Below are 18454 nucleotides of genomic sequence, written 5' to 3'. Positions count from 1 at the left end.
CACTTGAACCTTATTGAGAGCAAATAAGTGCAAGAATTGCCCTTTTTATCAATAAAAAGCTGGCTTGAAGAGTTAACAGTTGGCCAAGAGATTTGGTCTGCAAGGGCCTTGGGCAGTGCGTCCACACAGCCTGGGGTAGAGGGTAGTATGTGGAACCTCTAACCACTGCTTGTATGTTCTTATTTGTTTATTCTTTTATTTTTGAACTGCTTCCTTAAAGTGCTTGTTCTTTGAGGGGGATGCTGTTCTCTTTCAGGCATACCTAGATGAACTGGTAGAGCTTCACAGAAGGTTGATGACGCTGAGGGAAAGACACATTCTTCAGCAGGTGAGAAATGCTTTTTAACACAACCCTTTCCAGAAACATCAAGGCCTAGTTTGTCCTGGGCTAGTGTAATAGCACCTGGAGGCCACGCCAGGTGGCCTTCTGAAAGCCCCACACTCTCAGAACTGGCCCAGTGCCACCTGCAAAGTAGGTGGTGGTGGTGGGTTCATTTCCGAGGCTGCCCAGAAGTCTGCTTTGGGGCTTCCACGGTACGATGAAAACTGGGCACATGGGGAGGTGATGATGCTGGAATATACTGATCCCTTAGCCGTCTGATGCTGTCATGTGGGCTGAGGGAGGGGAAGGTAGGAATGCAGAAACCTTTGGGGCCAGGCTTCTGGTTTCGTGGGAAAACAGTGATAAGAATTGCAGTCAAGTGCTGTAAACATTTGTGATTCAATTTAGTAACCTTTGCCAATGCTATTCTAAGGAAAATAAATATTTTCCTCATTTGTCTTATCTTGTATAACATACATTCTATTATTATGAACTCAACTGTAGAAGACTTGTAGAGTGGGGAAACTTCTATTAGTACGATTTGATGTTTTGAGAAGATAAGAAGGATGGTTTTTAGTTCTCATAGTTACAGCACATGCGTCCATTGCATTAACAGTGGCTATTGATAAAATAATTTTTCTTTAACACCCAAAGAGAAGGTTGGATTCTAAATTCCAGGGTAGGTTTGTAGATTTTTTTGCTGCTTGAATTTTTTTTTTTTTTACTACTTTCAAATGACTTGAAATTAGTACTTAATCTACCCCAGCTGTGTATGGGTTATTTTTTTTTAATGTTTAATGGCTGATGGTCACATTTCTATTTTGTGTACATTTTTGCTTAAATCTATAAATACATGCTCTCAAACTTTCCAAGTTCCCTGATTGGTCTGATAAGCTTTTTAACCCTTCTAGAGTTTCAGATTTGAACAAAAGACTATAGACCTATATAATTCTTAATTGGGGATAAGTTGCATTTCTTGCATTTCTATCTCAGTGCGTAATGGGTCGGGGAGCAGGGTTTGAGTGGCTTACCTTAAGACATATCCTAGTATTTTGATAGCATTTTTCTTCAGCTTTCTTCTGTGTAACTGAAAATTGTTCAGCCTGCCACTTACCAATTATTTGGGGCTCATTGCCTGAATGGTGATGGTAAATCTATTAGCTGACTTTCCCATCCTTTCCCGAACACCAGCTCTGAACCACTGTGGAGCAGTTGTCTAATAAAGCTATGACAGCACAAGTTGGGCCCAAATAGTGCGTCTCGTAGGAGAGCGAGACAGATGTTTGGTCAGGGTTGGGACCCCTTCACCAGGAAAGCCAACCAGTGAGTTGAGGATACTAGGCTTTTGAGCAGGGTCTTACCTTGGGGTGTCATCGGCATTCCTAATTTCACACTGTCCTTTATTTTGACCTTTGAAAGACTTGGGAGGGAAGGTGGCTTACTGGAGAATTCCATCGAAGTGGATTATTTTAGTGTTCTAGAGGGAGAGAGTGATATCTATGAATTTTTAACCTGGCATAAAGGCACTCCAGGGCCCACAGCGTTTCACCCTAATTGCATTCCCAGGCCAGTTGAAAGCTCTCAGTCTTTGGCCTTTTGCCTTGTAATGCAGCTGAGACTTGTGATTATGATACCATGATGCATGTCCTGTCACGGTTTACTGCTTAATTAATTCCTATTGTAAAACATAGAACTATTGAGGACTAATGTTATTCTCCACCTTGAGCACTGCTCATCTTGTGGACTGCATTCCACAGAGTCTGTGTATTAGCCACACAGACCCCAGCACCTGAGACAGGATTTCTGGGGAGCTCAGGATCCCATCCCAGGTCTTTTCCTATTAAATACATCCTGTCAAAAAATCTGACCTGGGGCTTCCCTGGTGGCGCAGTGGTTGGGAGTCTGCCTGCCAATGCAGGGGACACGGGTTCGTACCCCAGTCCGGGAAGATCCCACATGCCGCGGAGCGGCTAGGCCTGTGAGCCATGGCCGCTGAGCCTGCGCGTCCGGAGCCTGTGCTCTGCAACCGGAGAGGCCACAACAGTGAGAGGCCCGCGTACCGCAAAAAAAAAAAAAAAAAAAAAATCTGACCTGACACTTTTCTTTGGCTCACAAAAGGTGGTTAATATCTTTATTTTATTCTGGGGACATGCAGTGCTGGCACCCAGCATCTAGATTAATGAACAGAAAGCGCTGGATCAAGAGAGGCTGTGTTCTTAAGGCCCTTTTCCATGAGGTAAAAGTATAGTACAGTAGACACAGTCAAAACCAGAGATGTTCGGACCTCGGACTGACTCATAATTTGATTCTTCTTTAAACCACATGTTCCACATTCATTTGGAAAGGGAGATTGAACACTTCTAAACTCCCTTGGAGTTCCAGCTCTGAGTCTGGATTTGCATCCTCCTTAGGAGAAAACCAAAAAACCTCTGAGGAAAACCAGGGCTTCCTTAGAGGATGATTCGGCAATTTAGGTAACAGCTATTATACATTTAGAATTTTCTTCAGGGAGTTGGGGAATAAATAGTATATCAGAGTGTTCTAACAACATGGAAAACTGTCCCTGAGAAGTGTTTTCTCCAGGATGCCTCTTAACCCAGGGTAGGGCACACGCTGTCACACGGTAGACAGGGCTTCCCCATCCATAGCTGGGGCCATTCTCCAGGAAGTCCTAACTTACCCCAGACCTGACTCCCCACCAGACAGAAGCAGTTAAAGCAAAACTTGTTCATTACTTCCCACTCAGCAAAGAGGCTGCTTCGGGTGGAAAGAATACTGTTTTGTTTTGGGTTTTTTTAACATAAAAAAGCATAATCAGACTACAATGCATCTGCCTTTTAATAATTTTTATGACTTTTATAACCAGGATTGGGGGAAGGAGCTACAGACTTAACAAGTGGAGCTTATCCTGTTTAAAAAAAAAAGGCCTGCGTGGTACCCCTTCCAAAGCTGACGTGGCAGGAAATAATCCATCACAGATGTTTTCACAACAACCATCATCTGAAGAATGAGTTAAGCAGTATACATACGCCTCCTTTTCCACTACCTGTAATATACCATGTGCCCTTGCCTGCTTTCCTTATCTGCACTCAGTCTGTCTTTTATTATTGCTATTATTTTGGAGTTGGATTCATCATTGCAGTACGATGCAGGGTAACGACACCAAGGTAGAGCCACGGTGCATCAGCAGAGCGGGGGTTCCTATAGACAGGCAGCGTGGCGTCCTTCAGGGACCAGCAGGGTGGTGCTTTTAGGCTTTGTGGCTGTGTCATTGCAGTGAAGCACGTTAACGTGGTGTTTCTGATGTTCTGACTCTTTCAGGATTCATGGAAAGGCACCCACATTTATTTTTCTTTATGAAGTCTTTACTTAATTGAGGGTGTAGGTTCATGCTCTGATAATTCAAATCATTAATGCTGTTCCCATTGGAAATAGTCCTGAACGCCCCATCTGTTGCCACCGCTACTACTTTAAGGCTGTCTCTGCCTCCGCCTTGATGCATTCTTATAAGCTCCCATAAAAATGCAGGGCTCATTTAGTGAGATTGATAAGATCCCCTTCATTTCTTTGCGTGTTGTGGCTGCAGGCGGGCTGGGGGGTGTTGGTTGTGGAGGAGACGCGAGGGCTGTGATTGAATCCCCAGAACCTACAAGGTAGTACAGTGCACGTGAGATGACGGGGCCGAATATCCTAGTGGGCAAATGTGTTTATTTGCTTTAAAACCAAGTGGCCTTTTCTAGAAGGTATTTTTTATTACTCTGTCTTCTGCCTATTGCTAAGTAATTAGTGAGCAACTATATTGAGTCACAGAAATTTATTTTTTTAAAGGGGTGAGTTACCTGCCATTTTCAAGGGAAAATGGAGGGCTGTACTTCTTTATCCCCACATTGTGGTTTTAGATTGTCATTTCAACCACTTTACTTCAGCTACTGTTCTCCCTGATTTCTTCCCTCCCTCCTGCAGACTTTTATTATTTTTTTTTAATTTCAAGGAGGTCTTTTCTGAGCTTTAGCTTCTGGCATTTTCCCTGCTTCATTTGTTTTAGTGCTAATGAAATGGCTAACAGTCAATGAGGGGCAGAGGAAAAAAAGCACTGGGTCTGAAAATTCATGTGCTATATAGTTACCTCCCAGATAATTAAGGATAAGTTTATGTTTACATGGTAATCATAATCATGTTGCCCTCATCTGTGTAGCAATTTGCAGTTTATAAAGAAGCTTCATGTTCCGTATATTATTTGATCCTCTGAACAACATTGTATGATAGGTAGAACAGGTGGCATTGTCCCCATTTTACAGATGAGGAGACTGAGGCCCAGGGGTTATTGTGTTCTGTCCAATGCCATTCAAATAGTGAGCAGAGTCAGAATTTGATATGCCAAATTCAGGATTCTCTGTTCTGAGTGCTTGGTCATTTACCTACTGACCAGCTAGTTGAGGAGAGGATTCACACTCTGGAATAATTGTCATTTGCTTCCATTGTATAAATTGAAAGGCTATTTGTTTTCATCCCGAAAGAGCTCTCTGAAGAGGCTGTTTGTTTCTATACTGAAGTTTACACATTTTCACTCCGTCTATAGTGTTTCTACACAATGTAGCAAAAAAGATAATTTACTCTGGAAAGTACTTTTAATTCAATCGATGTTAAATATGTATTATAGTAAGTATTTGATTGCCTTGAAAGTCTTCTGTTTGTGGACAGAGCTGTGTATGTGTGTTTCTCTATGTATATAGATGTGTGTGGCTGACTTATCTAAAGCTCTGTTTTAACTATTTACTAATAAAGCAAATGAGGGTTCATTTTAGATCTTTTAGTGTTAATAATAAGATCTAGCTTGATAAATTCTTATGTGAATGTCACACTTTAACCATTACTGGGAACACCCCTTCTGATATTCTCCTGATGCGTGTGATAGAACGCTGAGTCCAGTGGTTTAAGCAAGTAAGGCTCCCTCTCCGCCCTGCATCCCCCCCCTTCCCCACCACCCCATATAATAATAAGCCTGGAAGTAAGTGATTCATGGTCAGTGTGGTGGAAAAGATGCTACTGAGGACATAGACTCCTCGCCTTCCTGCTCTGCCATCTTTCACATCTTGCATTCGTCCACTTGAGGGGACGACAACTGCTGCACTTCCAGGATGGCATCTTCATTCCAGACAGGAAGGAGGAGCAGAGGGCAAAAGCCTCATTCCCATTGTCCATACCCTTTCGAAAAGTTTCCTAAAAGGCCAGTGACTTCTGACAAATAAACTGTAAATAGCAGTGTCTGCCCAGTGCTGCAAGTGGGTCTCGGAGGCAAGTATATAGCTGGGCATATTGCCACTCCCAGAAAATCAAGCTTCTGCTAGTAAAGAAGAAGGGATAAATGGATATTAGGTAGGCAGTTCGCTGTGTCTGTCATGATTTTGCAATGGGAGTAACTGATTTTGTTATTAAACCCATAGTTATATCTGTAAAAAAAATAGTTCCAGAGGTTGAATAAGGCAGTAACAGCTCAGTCTGGAGTTGCGCAATTAATTGGATTGAGGTTCATTATGTTTCTGCGGCAAATATGTCAGGAATAGGGAGCACATTTTCTATTGAGAGCCACTGACCCATAGGGAATAGTTCACAAATTTACTGTTTTTTAAAAGAAAACTAATTGTAAGAAGAAAAGGTCAAAAGTTTCCATTCTGCTTTTTCAACCGGAAATTAGGTAATCTAAAACTTCATTGAATAAATAATAGGCTGAATAATTAAAATTATTCCTTTTAAGATGATTGTACTAAAGAGAACAGAAGCATATGATAGAAAAGGAGTAACAGACAACTAAAAATAAGCGAAATGGTTTGCCAGTTGGTTTCTCTGTGCAAATACTTTTTCTTTCACCTTGATGTGGATTTTCCTCTCTCCCCGACAAAGCCCACTAAAATCAACCCCCCTCCATCCCAATTTACTCACAACAAACGTACCTAGAACCCATACTATCCAGGCATAGCATCTATTTCTGTCAAAATTATTAGTAAAATAGGAATAGAAAGACACGTAACATGATAAAAGATTCTTTCAAACCCATAACCAACATCACTGTTAATGTTGAAACCTTAGAGGCATCCTCCCGAAAGCCAGGCAAGACCAATAGTGCCTCTGTCACCACTTTCGTTTATCATATTTCTGGAAGTTGGAGCCAATTCAAGAAATGAGGTATAACTATTCCCAAATGGGGAGACAAAGGCATCCTTTCTTTCTGCAGATGATACTTATCACCCCAGATACTCAAGTGCATCAACTGAACGTGACTAATGGAACGAATATAGATTTTTATTTTTTTTTTGTCAAAGCATAACAAGATGTACAGCTAGATGAATTTTAACAAGGTGAATGCATCTTTTGTAACGAGCACCCAAGTCAAGCAACAAAACAGTTCCAGCACCCCAGAAGGCTTCCTTGAGCCCCTTTCTAGTCACTACCCATGATCTTCAGGAGGTGGAAATGTAGACGGTTTTATTCTTTTTCTTTGTGGGTTCTTGAGTTTTCTAAACTTTCAACAGTAATGTAATCAGAAAGAAAAATGATCAGTATATATATATGTGTCTGCGTGTATGTACTTTTTCTATAAGGAGTTCTGTTATTTCTAGGCTGGAGTTTCCTTTCATCTATTAAGTACAGCCACTGTCCATTGAGTCAGTAACTAATTTTGAAAAGGGGTCTTGAAATTCTATCTCCCACTAGCTACCCATTCTCACTCCCACCCCTATAGTAAAAGGGTCTGTTGATGACTTGGAAGTAGGAATCAGTTTAAAGACTATGAATGAGAACAGGTAGTTTGCTCTCATTGAGAAATTCAAAGGGTTAATATTCCTTTGACCTACCAAATTGGCTAAGAAGTAGTTTGGTGCCATTACCAGTATAGGACCTTCCTGCTGTAAATGAGACTATTAATCACTTGGTTCCATATTTGACTCCCTCCATCTCTCTCTCTTTGCCTTTTGATGTCTATTGCTTATTGCCTAAACTTTCTCTTATTTACTCCTCTAGATTGTGAACCTTATAGAAGAAACTGGACACTTTCATATCACAAACACAACATTTGATTTTGACCTTTGCTCGCTGGACAAAACCACAGTCCGTAAACTACAGAGTTACCTGGAAACATCTGGAACATCCTGAGGCTACAACAACTGGATGCATCAAAAACTCTGGGGTTTTTTTTTTGTTTTTTTTTTTGGTTGTGATTTTTTTTCTTGTTTGTTTATATGGAAACACTCAGAATGATGCAACCAAAAGGGAAAAAATAAAAAGCAAACAACCTTCAGCTTTATTTTTCTTTAAAGCCAGTCATCATCTCTTGATAAAGGAGAGGTTAAGCAAACCAGCCTCAGCGGACCACTCTTCTCTCCAAGGAAATCCCCGGGAAGAGTTAGCCTGGATAGCCTTGAAAACAAACAGATCAAATACAACACGAGAAAACTTAAAGAATGTGTATGGTATCATGTATCTCTCTCTGTGGTGGTTCATTCCACAGGACGAATGCATATTCAACACACTGCCTTATTACATAACTGATCTATTTATTATTGCATACAGATATTCTAGAGTCGTTGAGGGAATGACACCACAAGACATTCTAAGTACTCGGTCCCGTGGATGCTCTTTCAATGCAGCGCCCTTGCCATCCCAAGCCCAGTGACCTTACTCGTATACCGTGCCACTCTCCACCAACTTTTTCCAAGTCCCTTAACTCGTTGCAGTCTGTATTTTCCACCTTGTTTTTCCAGTCCCAGGACACAAATGATCAACTGGGGGGACCAAATAGCCACCCTGATTTTCTTCTTTGTGGTCTTTTTCCTGAAAGTTGGGGCCCAGTCCTTGGCTGTATCCATATAATGATCTTGGACCATGGTTAGAAAACGCACCAAATAGGATCATACGAATTGCTGTCTAGCCTTAGTCAATAAACCTGTAGGACTTTTAAACGAACGTGTACCTGTAAACGTCCTGCATCCAGCATTGTTGAGATGTCATCAACATCCTTGTGTCTGTTTTACTGTTACGGTATTAGGTAAATATGGAAGTGAATGCATTCCACAGGATCATAATTTTTAAAAGAGGAATTCTGGTTCTGTTTTCTAAAGAAATGTTGTAGAAATTCTTAATTTGGTTCTATTTATTAGTAAGAGTTTCAGCTTTCTTCGGCTGCCAGTGTGTTACCCATCTTTACCATAAAACCTGGAAGAAAAGATTTTTGTTTGTTCACATATGATCCTCTTAGACTCTTTTATATTTGAAAAATTAAAATCTTTCTTTGGGGGAAAATTCTTGGTTATTCTGCCATAACAGATTATGTATTAACTTGTAGATTCAGTGGTTCGATACCTGTTTAGTCACTTGCTTATGTTTCCAGAAGGATTTCTTGTATTGGTGAATATAAAGATGGTTGGGGAGGGGGGGATATTTTTGTTCTTGATGTACCCTGTTTTGAAACTAGAAATCTGTCCTGTGGCATGCAAAAGAAAGCAAATTATTTTTAAAAGAAAAAAAAAAAACCAACCAAAGTACTTTTGGTGTCATTATTCTATTCTCTCCATAAGTGGAGAATGCAAAATGAGAACAGTTCATCTTCCAAGTTTTTGCTAGGAATTCAACCGAAAAGAAAAGAAACGAAGAAATACTTCTGGATCCAAAGGTTCGTTCACTGGATCAGCCTTAAGAAAGTCTCTATGTGTGCTCATGGACCAGTATCTCCCTTGTTTATTCCCATGCCAGATGCTGTCTTTTCATACAGAGATTAACTAGTGTCTGTACAGAAAATGGTCTTTCCAGACCCATTCTTTTGGGCAGGAATGTAAATGCAGATTGATAATGGAGTTATTTCTGCATTTCAACAAGGGGATTTTTTTTTTTACATTGTTTCTTTCTATCCAGAGACACTATCTTTTCCTTTAAAAAAATTATAATACAGCCATGCTCCTTGTAAATTACTTTTCAGAAGCATCCCATTGAGGACAAGTGTACTTTTTCAATAATGTTATGACTCTTGATGATTGGCATGACCGACCTTGAAGCATTTGTTTTGTAGTCGACTTCTCAATGTTTAATTACAGAGAAACTTTCTGAGTCATTTTGGACATTAGGTGACTGATGAATTGAGTGGTTTTAGTTGTGTTTTGTTTCTTTTTTTAACTTTACAGGTGGAAGGGGTGGGCAATGCTTATATGGAATTTTTTGCAACATTTAAAAATCTTTAAAAATTTCTAAATGCTAATCCACATATTCTAATTAAGCCAGAAATGTATGTGGTTTAACTAAAATATCTATATAGCTTAACTAGAAATGTATATATGTAGTTTGGGCCATTTTTATTTTTGTATCTAAATTGTGTGGCCAAAACCATGATTTGGCAATGTAAAGATTTTTTTGTTCCCTAGGTTACTAACCAAGAAACTGGTTAACATAAGTAACCAGACAAAAAGGATAGCAAGAAGGGAAGCTATTACAGTGATAAACTTTAGACCTAAAATTTAGGTAATAAAGTAAATGTCTTCAGAATATCATCTGTAAATTAATGAAATTCAGGAAAACTTGCCCTTCTGTTATTCATAGAGACAGCAAAATGAATTTTCCATGAAATTCCAATAGAATAAGAGTCATGCTGTTGAGTTTTTAGAAGTTGAACTCTTGCTCTCATCTAATTTTTAAATGCAGAAATAATAAATCCCCTTTCCATTAAATTCAAATAGTTATATTTAACCCACTCAGTTCTGCCACATTTATATACACTCACCTTTGAAACCTGTTAAAAGATTTTTGGCATGCGTGTATTCTAACGGTGGCTTTGGTTTTTTTAAGCACAAAGGGAAAATGGCAGGGTTTAATTTTTTGGTCTAAATAAAATTAACTGGGTGAGTGTGACTATGGTTTAAGCCAGCCAGAGTATGATAAACTTTCTTTAAATTTTCCCCCAGTAATTTGAGGGGAAGGAAACATGTACAGAACTTTTTTCCCCCTTATCAATTACCTTTTGCCCCTGGTTTCGCAGCAGGGTATGTATGAGAGGGGGTGCTTCTATCTTAGCATATAGCAGACGTGTTAGCAGCAAAAATGCTTGCAGCTGTTTTGTTTCTTCACCATAATCCACCTCTCTTTCTCTATGCAGACAAATAGAGATGTCTATATATGCTTGCATATTGTGTCAAAGTTGGGGAGAACATAAAAACTTAAGATTAGGAAACAAAAACTGTAGAGGAAAAAAGTCCTAGGAGAGTGTCCTAAACATTTAAAAATTGCGAAGCAAATCTCTCTACTCTGAATAATTACCCACATTTTGTGGAAAGAGCCAATAAAGTTGGTTCTCTTGCACTAAAAACTTTCTTCCACCAAAAATGTTGCTCCTGATAACTTTTACAGACCTAGCTACTTTTTAAAATAGACAGTTTAGGCGGGCATAACATCCCACATACTGTTTCAAGCCCCGCACATGTTAACAAGTTGACATATTGTTTAAGAGAGACTTTATTCGTAAATGTTTTAACTCTCCCCAGGTGACAGAGTTGGATGTTCAGTGTTGGAAGTGGTCAGTGCTGGTGTTGGGTGATGTGTGTTCCTTTTTCTCACTGTGGAGGTGACCAGCTCTGGACTAGTTTGCTGCATGCTCGTTACTTTCCACCCTTAGCATTTTTGTGTACTAATGCTTTGTGCTCCATATGTACACACATCTTATCATCTTGCTTTGGACTGTTGCTCTAAAGCTGTGAGTATAATGACTACTACAGCTGACACGAATGCTGAGGAGTCGATTCCCATGATTTAGTCTAGTCGGGCTGGAAGTCTACATCTTTTGACCTCTTTTGTTTTATATGATGCCTTTTTATCACGTAGGCACTGCCGTCCCCAAATATCCCTTGTAAAGATGCATTGAAGAAGTCAAAGGAAGACAAAGCCACCTCTGTCTGTAAACTGTAAATATGTATTTTGGCGCTTGTACTCCAGTATTCTGAAAATAGAGTTATGATGGAAATGCTGACAGATCCTTAACGGTGGCCAGAGCTACCATGCAGTGCAAAAATAAATTAAGTAAATTGTATTCTTGAGATTAACAGTGCAAGGCCAGTACGTTTTATAAATCTGTCAGTATCTTTTTTTTAATGGAGTGTGTATGTGTAGTTATGTTGAAAGATACACTGTGTATGTGTGTGTAGATGCTATTATGTGAACTACAAGGCATTCATCAGATGTATTTCCCATCTCTAAAACCCATGTTGAAATGTAAGTACAGATGGACAGAAATAGGTGTTTCACTTAAATTCATATCGAATGTGTTGTGGCTCCGTTTTCTTAAGAATTCAGTAAGACTGTACGTTGTAAAGAGTCATTCGACCGAAGTTTGGTTTCCCTTTGCATACAGGAAAGATGAGCCCCCAGCCTTTCTCAAGAAGTGATGCTGGTCTTAAGGAAGAAAGAATGGCGAGATCAGAACCAGCTGAGAGCACAGTTCGTGCCCCATTCATCTGTGAGTCCCTAGGGTCTAGCACCACTTTCTGTGTCCTAAAACCAGTACATTCTTTAAGCTCTGCAGAGACTGGACAAGAAATGGTAGGGTACATTCTTGGAATAAACCAGGTTACTTGTGCATGGTGTTTTTTTTCTTTTTCCCCCTATTTCTCCCAGAGGTTTTGTTCATAAACTAAACAAAGGCCTTGCATTTACTCTAGTGACAAGAAATGCTACCTTGATTGGACAGGAAGGAGAAAAACTACTTCAACAAAGAGAATAGAATACTTTCAGTTTGGCAAGGAACCAAGGAATTGGATGTAATGCTCTATGTAATGCTCTTTAAGAGTAAGGAGACATTAGATTTGAGAAACTCACCTTATCTTCAGGCAACAAGCCATGAGGGGATGATAGTGGACTGCCTGGTATCTTATCAACTAGCAACTGATTTTAGGTGTGGAAACACCAGTCCCAGATGGGCTTGGCTGACAGTTAAGCTTTTGAATGACCAGACTTGAATTGGACTAATCTCTTCCCTTGTTTCAGCATAGATATTCATTTGTTTATTTTAAAATAATGGCCTGGAATTTTCTGCAGCATGGAGAAAGTCAGGGTGGGCATCCTGGGCCTGCTGAAGACAACTCAGGTTGTCATCTCCAAGTGCTCTCACACAGGAAGAGCACTGAGCCCCAGTTCCCCCCAGTACATTTGTTTCACCATCTCTCAGAATTATGGTCCCACTTGGATACGCAAGGAGTCCTGGAGAGAGATGGCAGCTCAACTGAGGCCTGACGCCAAGACCTCTCTGCTTGGGAATTTGGGGATATAGTGTCCAAAACTAATGAGCTGACTAGTGGAGTAGCTACGGGTATTTTATGGGTCTCCTTGCCTGGAATACCACCCAAATAGAGAAGCCTGAGCACATTTCAAGGCTTCTGCCTTCTCTGCCTGCTATAGTATCCACACCTTCCTGTTTATGTGGCCCCTTCCCTTTAGGGCCATTTCCAGTCTTTTCCAGAGGTTGTTAACTTGCCCTGGGCTGTCGGCTCAGCCTCTTGGTCTTAATTTCCCCTTAATTAGAGAAGGGTGACCAATGTGGTTCCCACGCGGTAGGGAGAGACGTACGTGGCACAAACGGAAAAACACTCCAGTAATTATAACTGGGCCCAAATAACAACAAAAATAATCTACCACCTGAATGGGAAGGCTCCTTGAGTCCACGTTGATGATAACGCAGGGCGCTGGGCCGTCAGCACGGAATAGGTGGCCACAGGGACTGGGGAGATAGTGGTGAGTAAAGGCAAAGCAATTTGCTCCTTTTCCCTCGTAATCATGTCTTCCAGCACATGCGGGCCTCCACTGCAGGGCTCTGAAGTTTCAAAAGGGTAGAAAAGGATAAATCCAGGCCATTAAAAGAAAATAATCAAAGCTATTGAAAAGATAAAACAAATGAGTCGCACTAAAAGGGCCGTCTGTGCAAGTAATAAGGTTGAAATACTGATACTGATTTCCTAGCCGAACAGCATTCCTCACACATGTGGTTTGTGTATCCGCGTCTGGGTGGGTGGTCTGGTGAGAAGTGCTAAATGCAGCAAGATGGCTTAGTTTTTGAGCAGTGGAGGGAAGCTTTGGGACAGGCTCAGCCCGTGGCATCTATAGCCCCTGCAACATAAAGAGGCTTTCCTTTTGCTTTGTTCCAGGAGGGAAAGTTTTAACTTGGCTTATTCATTTCAATATGAGTCTCTGTTCTGCACAGAATCAAAGGGTAGGAGGTTTTTGTGTGTGTGTGTGTGTGTGTGTGTGTGTGTGTGTGTGTGCATTTTTTTTTTTTTTAAGCACCTCCTTGTTCCTCGTCCCACCCCTAGGGGGTGGGAAGTATGGCATAGAATGTGATAACTCTCCGTTTGTTCTAATTTATTCTCTGGGTGCTAGGCAACTATACACATGTCTTTGGAAAGAAAGTGATGCTATTTTAAATAGCACCTCAGTCTAGATAGGACAGGAAAGAGTATTAAAGGCACATATGATGAATCCAGTCCACAAACAAAAGCCAAAGGCAGATGGACTCCCCCAGAGGCACATATATATTAATGACAAATGAAGTACACTCAGTTCAAAGGGGAGACTTGTTAAGGGAAACTTCTACTCAGAAAACAAGGTGCCCATCGATTCATCGCTTTTGACAGACATGGATCATTGCCAACTCATATCTGAAGACAGATTGCTTCATGAATATTCCTCAGAATTGGTGACTGTTGTGGTCTTTATTTTGAATATCCATCACTTGGGGGGATAGATCATTGCTTTCCACATTATAATATTTATTTGTTTACAGGTTTATTGCCTTTCTCCCCCACTAGAATGTAAGCCTGATGAGCACAAGGGCTTTGTCTTGTTATACTGCTGACTCCAGGACCTAGAACAATTCCAGGACAGACTAGGCACCCATATTTGTTGAGTGAAAATGTGGGAGTATTCTGTAAAACATGGACCTCTTGACATTTTATGAAAAAAGGTTTTGTGTTTAAGTAAGTTTAGAAAAACTGCCCACGATTTGACCCTCTTGGAAATTCATGACGCGCTACTCTGTTAAATTTCTGGGAAGCCATATATTCTGCCAACAACCACCAAACTTGTTTACTTGAACACAGTATTTCTCAAATTGTATGTAACACAACAGTAGTTAACACAAGACAATAATAGATGTTTTGCTTTGAAGTTCCTTCATCAACATAATTTTTATACGATATTTCATTCTTCAAGGTTTACAACATAAGTTGGCATGCTACAGGTTCACAGAAGGACAGCACAGCTGTTAATATCCCCAGAAATGATTTTCTGGGTTAGGTGACCATGGTTCAAACTGGAACATTTTTGAGAAGGAAATTGGACACTATTAGTAATTATCCCCGGACAACGTGAGTAACTGGGGCTGTCTTTGACAAACCAGGGTATGTGGTAGGTCATCCTATTTCCAAGGAACGCACTTTGGGACATGGCAGAACTGAAGATTTACCCTCAGATTTCTGTTTCTATCACTTAGGCATGTACATGATAAAGGGTGGTTGGGCTCTTTATGGTAACAGAAGAGCATCCCCATGGTGGTAGGGGCAGATCCTTAGGATCCAGGGTGTAAAAGCCATTTCCAATGTTGCTGAAGAGCCATGGTGGTTGAAGCCATCCCTCACTCCCCCACCGCTTCCCCTGTGTTAGCCTATCATTTGAATAGATGAATAGGCCAGTAGACGATCAGTCCTTTCTACAATATATGCAACATACAACATATTGGGTCCCTGGCCCTGTTCTCAGAGCCTATTGCATGCTGAGGTTGTGGTGTTTTTCCAAACAGGATATCTGACGCCTTTGCTCAAGATACTACCTCTTCATTGCCACCTGCTGAGTCACTCTGCCTGCTGCTGCTGCTTCCTGGGAGTCGACAACCTCTCCCCACTCATTGCTGGAGCTGCTCAGTTGGCAGGTTCTCTCACTGTTGGACCATGTGCTGGAATTTTGGTGCTCTCTACTCTGCCTCTAGGTCCTGCTACCTGGTATCCTTTGATGTTTTACTGGTTCCAAGTTGCACGGGTATAATTGCTAGTATAGATAGAACAAATACTCCAAAAGTGTTGAATGAATGAATGGCTGTAAATAAACCTCTTGGCTTGCAAGGGGGTTGCTACATAGTCATTCTCTGATGCCTCTTTCTCCAAACTTCTCTTATTCTGCTACTGTTTTAAAGGTAGTGTATTATGATGACAAAAATCACAGACATTGGAATCAGAAAGGCTTGGTTTTGAATCCCAAGAGCTGCCACTCCTAGCCCTAAAGCCCTAACCTTTCCTGCCCCTTGGTTTTCTCATCTGTGAGATGGGAATAACAAATTCATCCTCAAGTATCTTTATCCTAGTTGTCCACGTGTTGTGATGTGCCCACTACTCAAACAGCCATGGCCATTGACCATCCTCACATACAGGTTCTTGCAGGATAATTATCAGCTACATAACTGTCTGCTGCCTTTGTAGCTGTTTTCAGCCTATGGAAAGGAAAAGGAGGCAGAGGTAATACGTCACAATTTTCAGGTTTCTTTCTGGCCTCAGAGCTAGGTCACATAAAACTGGATTGAACACATTTCCCCTTGATGAGCTTGGTTGCTATAGAGATAATGTTGTGAAGCTGAGGTCAGAGGTTCAACCCCTTTAGGAGCCCATTTGCTTTGTCCCCTTGTATGGCTACAAACTTCCCAGTCTTATACAGCCATGCCATGAATGAGTCTCGGGTCTTAGAAGGACAGGGAGACAGCGTGCCCTTTCAAACATGACTTTATAACATCTTCTGAAGGGGGGCTATTGTATGGTTTTATCATCGTTGCCATCTTTAGGCAACTGTGGCTTACCATTTTGGTGAAGGGTGTTTGGGTGGGAGACCATCCTCTCAATAATATTGGCCATTTCACCTGGAATAAGCCCAGGCTGTGACCTTGGTTAGAGAGACATTCTGCTCAGTTACCATATACACCTTAGAATGATATCAGTCCTTTTGTTTTTAAAAGCAGACATGTATACCAGGTGGAAATGGCCACTGTTATTGTATAGTCCTGTGATTTGATTTATAGTGAACATCTCCGTTACTCTTATTTCAGCATTGTACTCTTAAAAGCCATACCACAGTTTTGATGGGATGTGGTCAGCCACATCACTTTGTAGAGGACCCCAATATAGCCCTTTGCTATGTTGAAATGCAAAGAAACGCCACCTTAGTCACTATTTTCCCCTGTATTCTTTTTCCCTTAAACATTATGTGATGTGGTAATGTTCCATTGCTGCTGTAAGATATTACCACAGATTTAGCGGCTTAAAACAACACAAACTTCTTATCTTACAGTTCTGAAGGTCAGAAGTCTGAAATGTGTTTCACTAGGCTAAAATCAGAGTGTCCGCAGGGCTGCATTCCTTCCAGAGGCTCCAGGGGAGAATCAATGTCCTTGCCTTTTCCAGCTTCTAGAGGCTGCCTGCATTCCTTGGCTCCGGGTCCCTTTTTCCATCTTCAGCGTCAACAGTATAGCTTTTTAAAATATTTCCCTGACTTCCACCTTCTGCCTCCGTCTTCCATCTTTTATGAACTCTTGTAATTACCTTTGGACCACCCAGAGAATCCAGGATAAATTCTCCATCGCAAGTTTCTTTACTAATCATAATCGTACCTGCCTCCTTTACCATTTAAAGTAATATATTCACAGGTTTTAGGAATTAGGATCTTTGGGGGGCTGTTACTGCGCCCACCACAGTGGGGAGATGCCAGTGTTGAAATCCCCATCCTTCTGGAAGTTTAAGCGGATAAACTTCTACTTAGATATCTAAGTAGAATTTGTCCACCCCACATTAAAAATTAAAGAAATTTTGCTGCTAGTTCCAGTTGTTCATGATATCATACTTTGTGATGATGACTGTAGTAGTGATTTTTTTTTCAGAAATGGGAGAAAAATCTACAGTGAACCATATTGAAAGGTTATTTAATGTTTTAGCTGTGGTGATGGAAATTCAGTCATTCAACAGGTATTTATTGAGCACCTACCGTGTGCCAAGCACTCTTCTGAGGAGCCTGTGAAAATGTAGCTGCGGTGGCCACAGAGTTTCCTTTCCACTTTGCTGGGATAGAGACTCTTTACTCCTGAGCGAACCATCAGGTGGTTAGGACTTGTTGGAAGCAATATGGAAATCCCTAACTGGCAGACAGACTGAACAGCCTTTCTGGGCTCCCAGCCTTCTTATTCCCATTGCTGATGGCAAACTCCTTAAATCTGCTCTGAGTTTTCACAAGCCCTGAATAAGTAGTTCAACTTAAAGCAATGCACAGAGAGCAGTCTGGGGCACTGACAGGACAAAGGAACCAGCCTCGCAGCGTCTGCCACCAGGTCAGTGTGTAGTTGCTCCTTGTTGCTCTGGTTTGTCGAATAAAGATGAAAACCCGATGACGTCAGCATCATCCTACACCATCTACCTCTGTGGTTCCCACAGGCTGAGCTGTGGTCTGGTTTTCCCAGCATCACCCAGGGAGCTTTTACAAGCTATTCCCTTTTCAGAGTCTCTGATTCAATGTTTTTGCACAAAGCCTTGGGTATCGGTAATTTCAGGTGGTCCCTAGATTATTCTAATGTGCAGCCAGGGTAGGAGTGTAAAAATTGAAGTCCTGGTTCCCACTGCTAGAGATTTTGATTCAGGCAGCCTAGAACAGGGGCCACAAATCCCGATCGTTAAAGTTCCTAACGTGCAGCCAGGTTTGGGGACCTAGCAACAATCTTCTGGTACCTTCAGCTATCAGGATTCTGTTTCCCAGGGGTCCCTGATGCTAGTCAGGGACTTATTAGGGATACAGATTTCTGGAGTCCATCTCTATCCTCGCCTTCCTGATCCAGACTCTGGGGGTTAGAGTTAGGTTTAACAAGTTCTCTAGGCGATTCTTACCAGGGAATTGTAGGAAACGCTGTAGAGCTAATTAGGATCCTGAGACAAAGGACTTAAAGTTGTGCCTTTACTTCCAGTGACTTAGAATTTAGCCCACAAATCCACTCTCAGTCCCTGCATTTGGCTGATTTGCCCGTGTGGCCGATATTCCTGGGCTGGGGTTGGTGGCGTACCAAGGATGGGGCATTGCACAAGAAGCACG

The 18454-nt window shown here is 41.3% G+C and overlaps 2 protein-coding genes across 3 annotated transcripts in view; both read left to right on the top strand.

The window, feature by feature from the left end:
- Positions 1-7616, top strand: part of MLLT3 (MLLT3 super elongation complex subunit) — a 259893-nt gene extending 252277 nt beyond the window's left edge. For both annotated transcript variants that reach the window (XM_060155131.1, XM_060155132.1), the window contains exons 10-11: positions 257-328; positions 7340-7616. In XM_060155131.1, coding sequence (XP_060011114.1) covers positions 257-328; positions 7340-7471 — 204 coding nt within the window. In that variant the 3' untranslated portion in view covers positions 7472-7616. The remainder of the gene's footprint in view (positions 1-256; positions 329-7339) is intronic.
- Positions 1-18454, top strand: part of HACD4 (3-hydroxyacyl-CoA dehydratase 4) — an 807943-nt gene that overhangs the window by 693419 nt on the left and 96070 nt on the right. The gene's annotated exons all lie outside the window — the stretch shown is intronic.

This window comes from Lagenorhynchus albirostris, chromosome 7 (genome assembly GCF_949774975.1).
Source record: "Lagenorhynchus albirostris chromosome 7, mLagAlb1.1, whole genome shotgun sequence".
Lineage (NCBI taxonomy): Eukaryota > Metazoa > Chordata > Mammalia > Artiodactyla > Delphinidae > Lagenorhynchus > Lagenorhynchus albirostris.
Note: the sequence above shows the minus strand (reverse complement) of the source record. Positions and strands in the feature narration are given on the sequence as shown.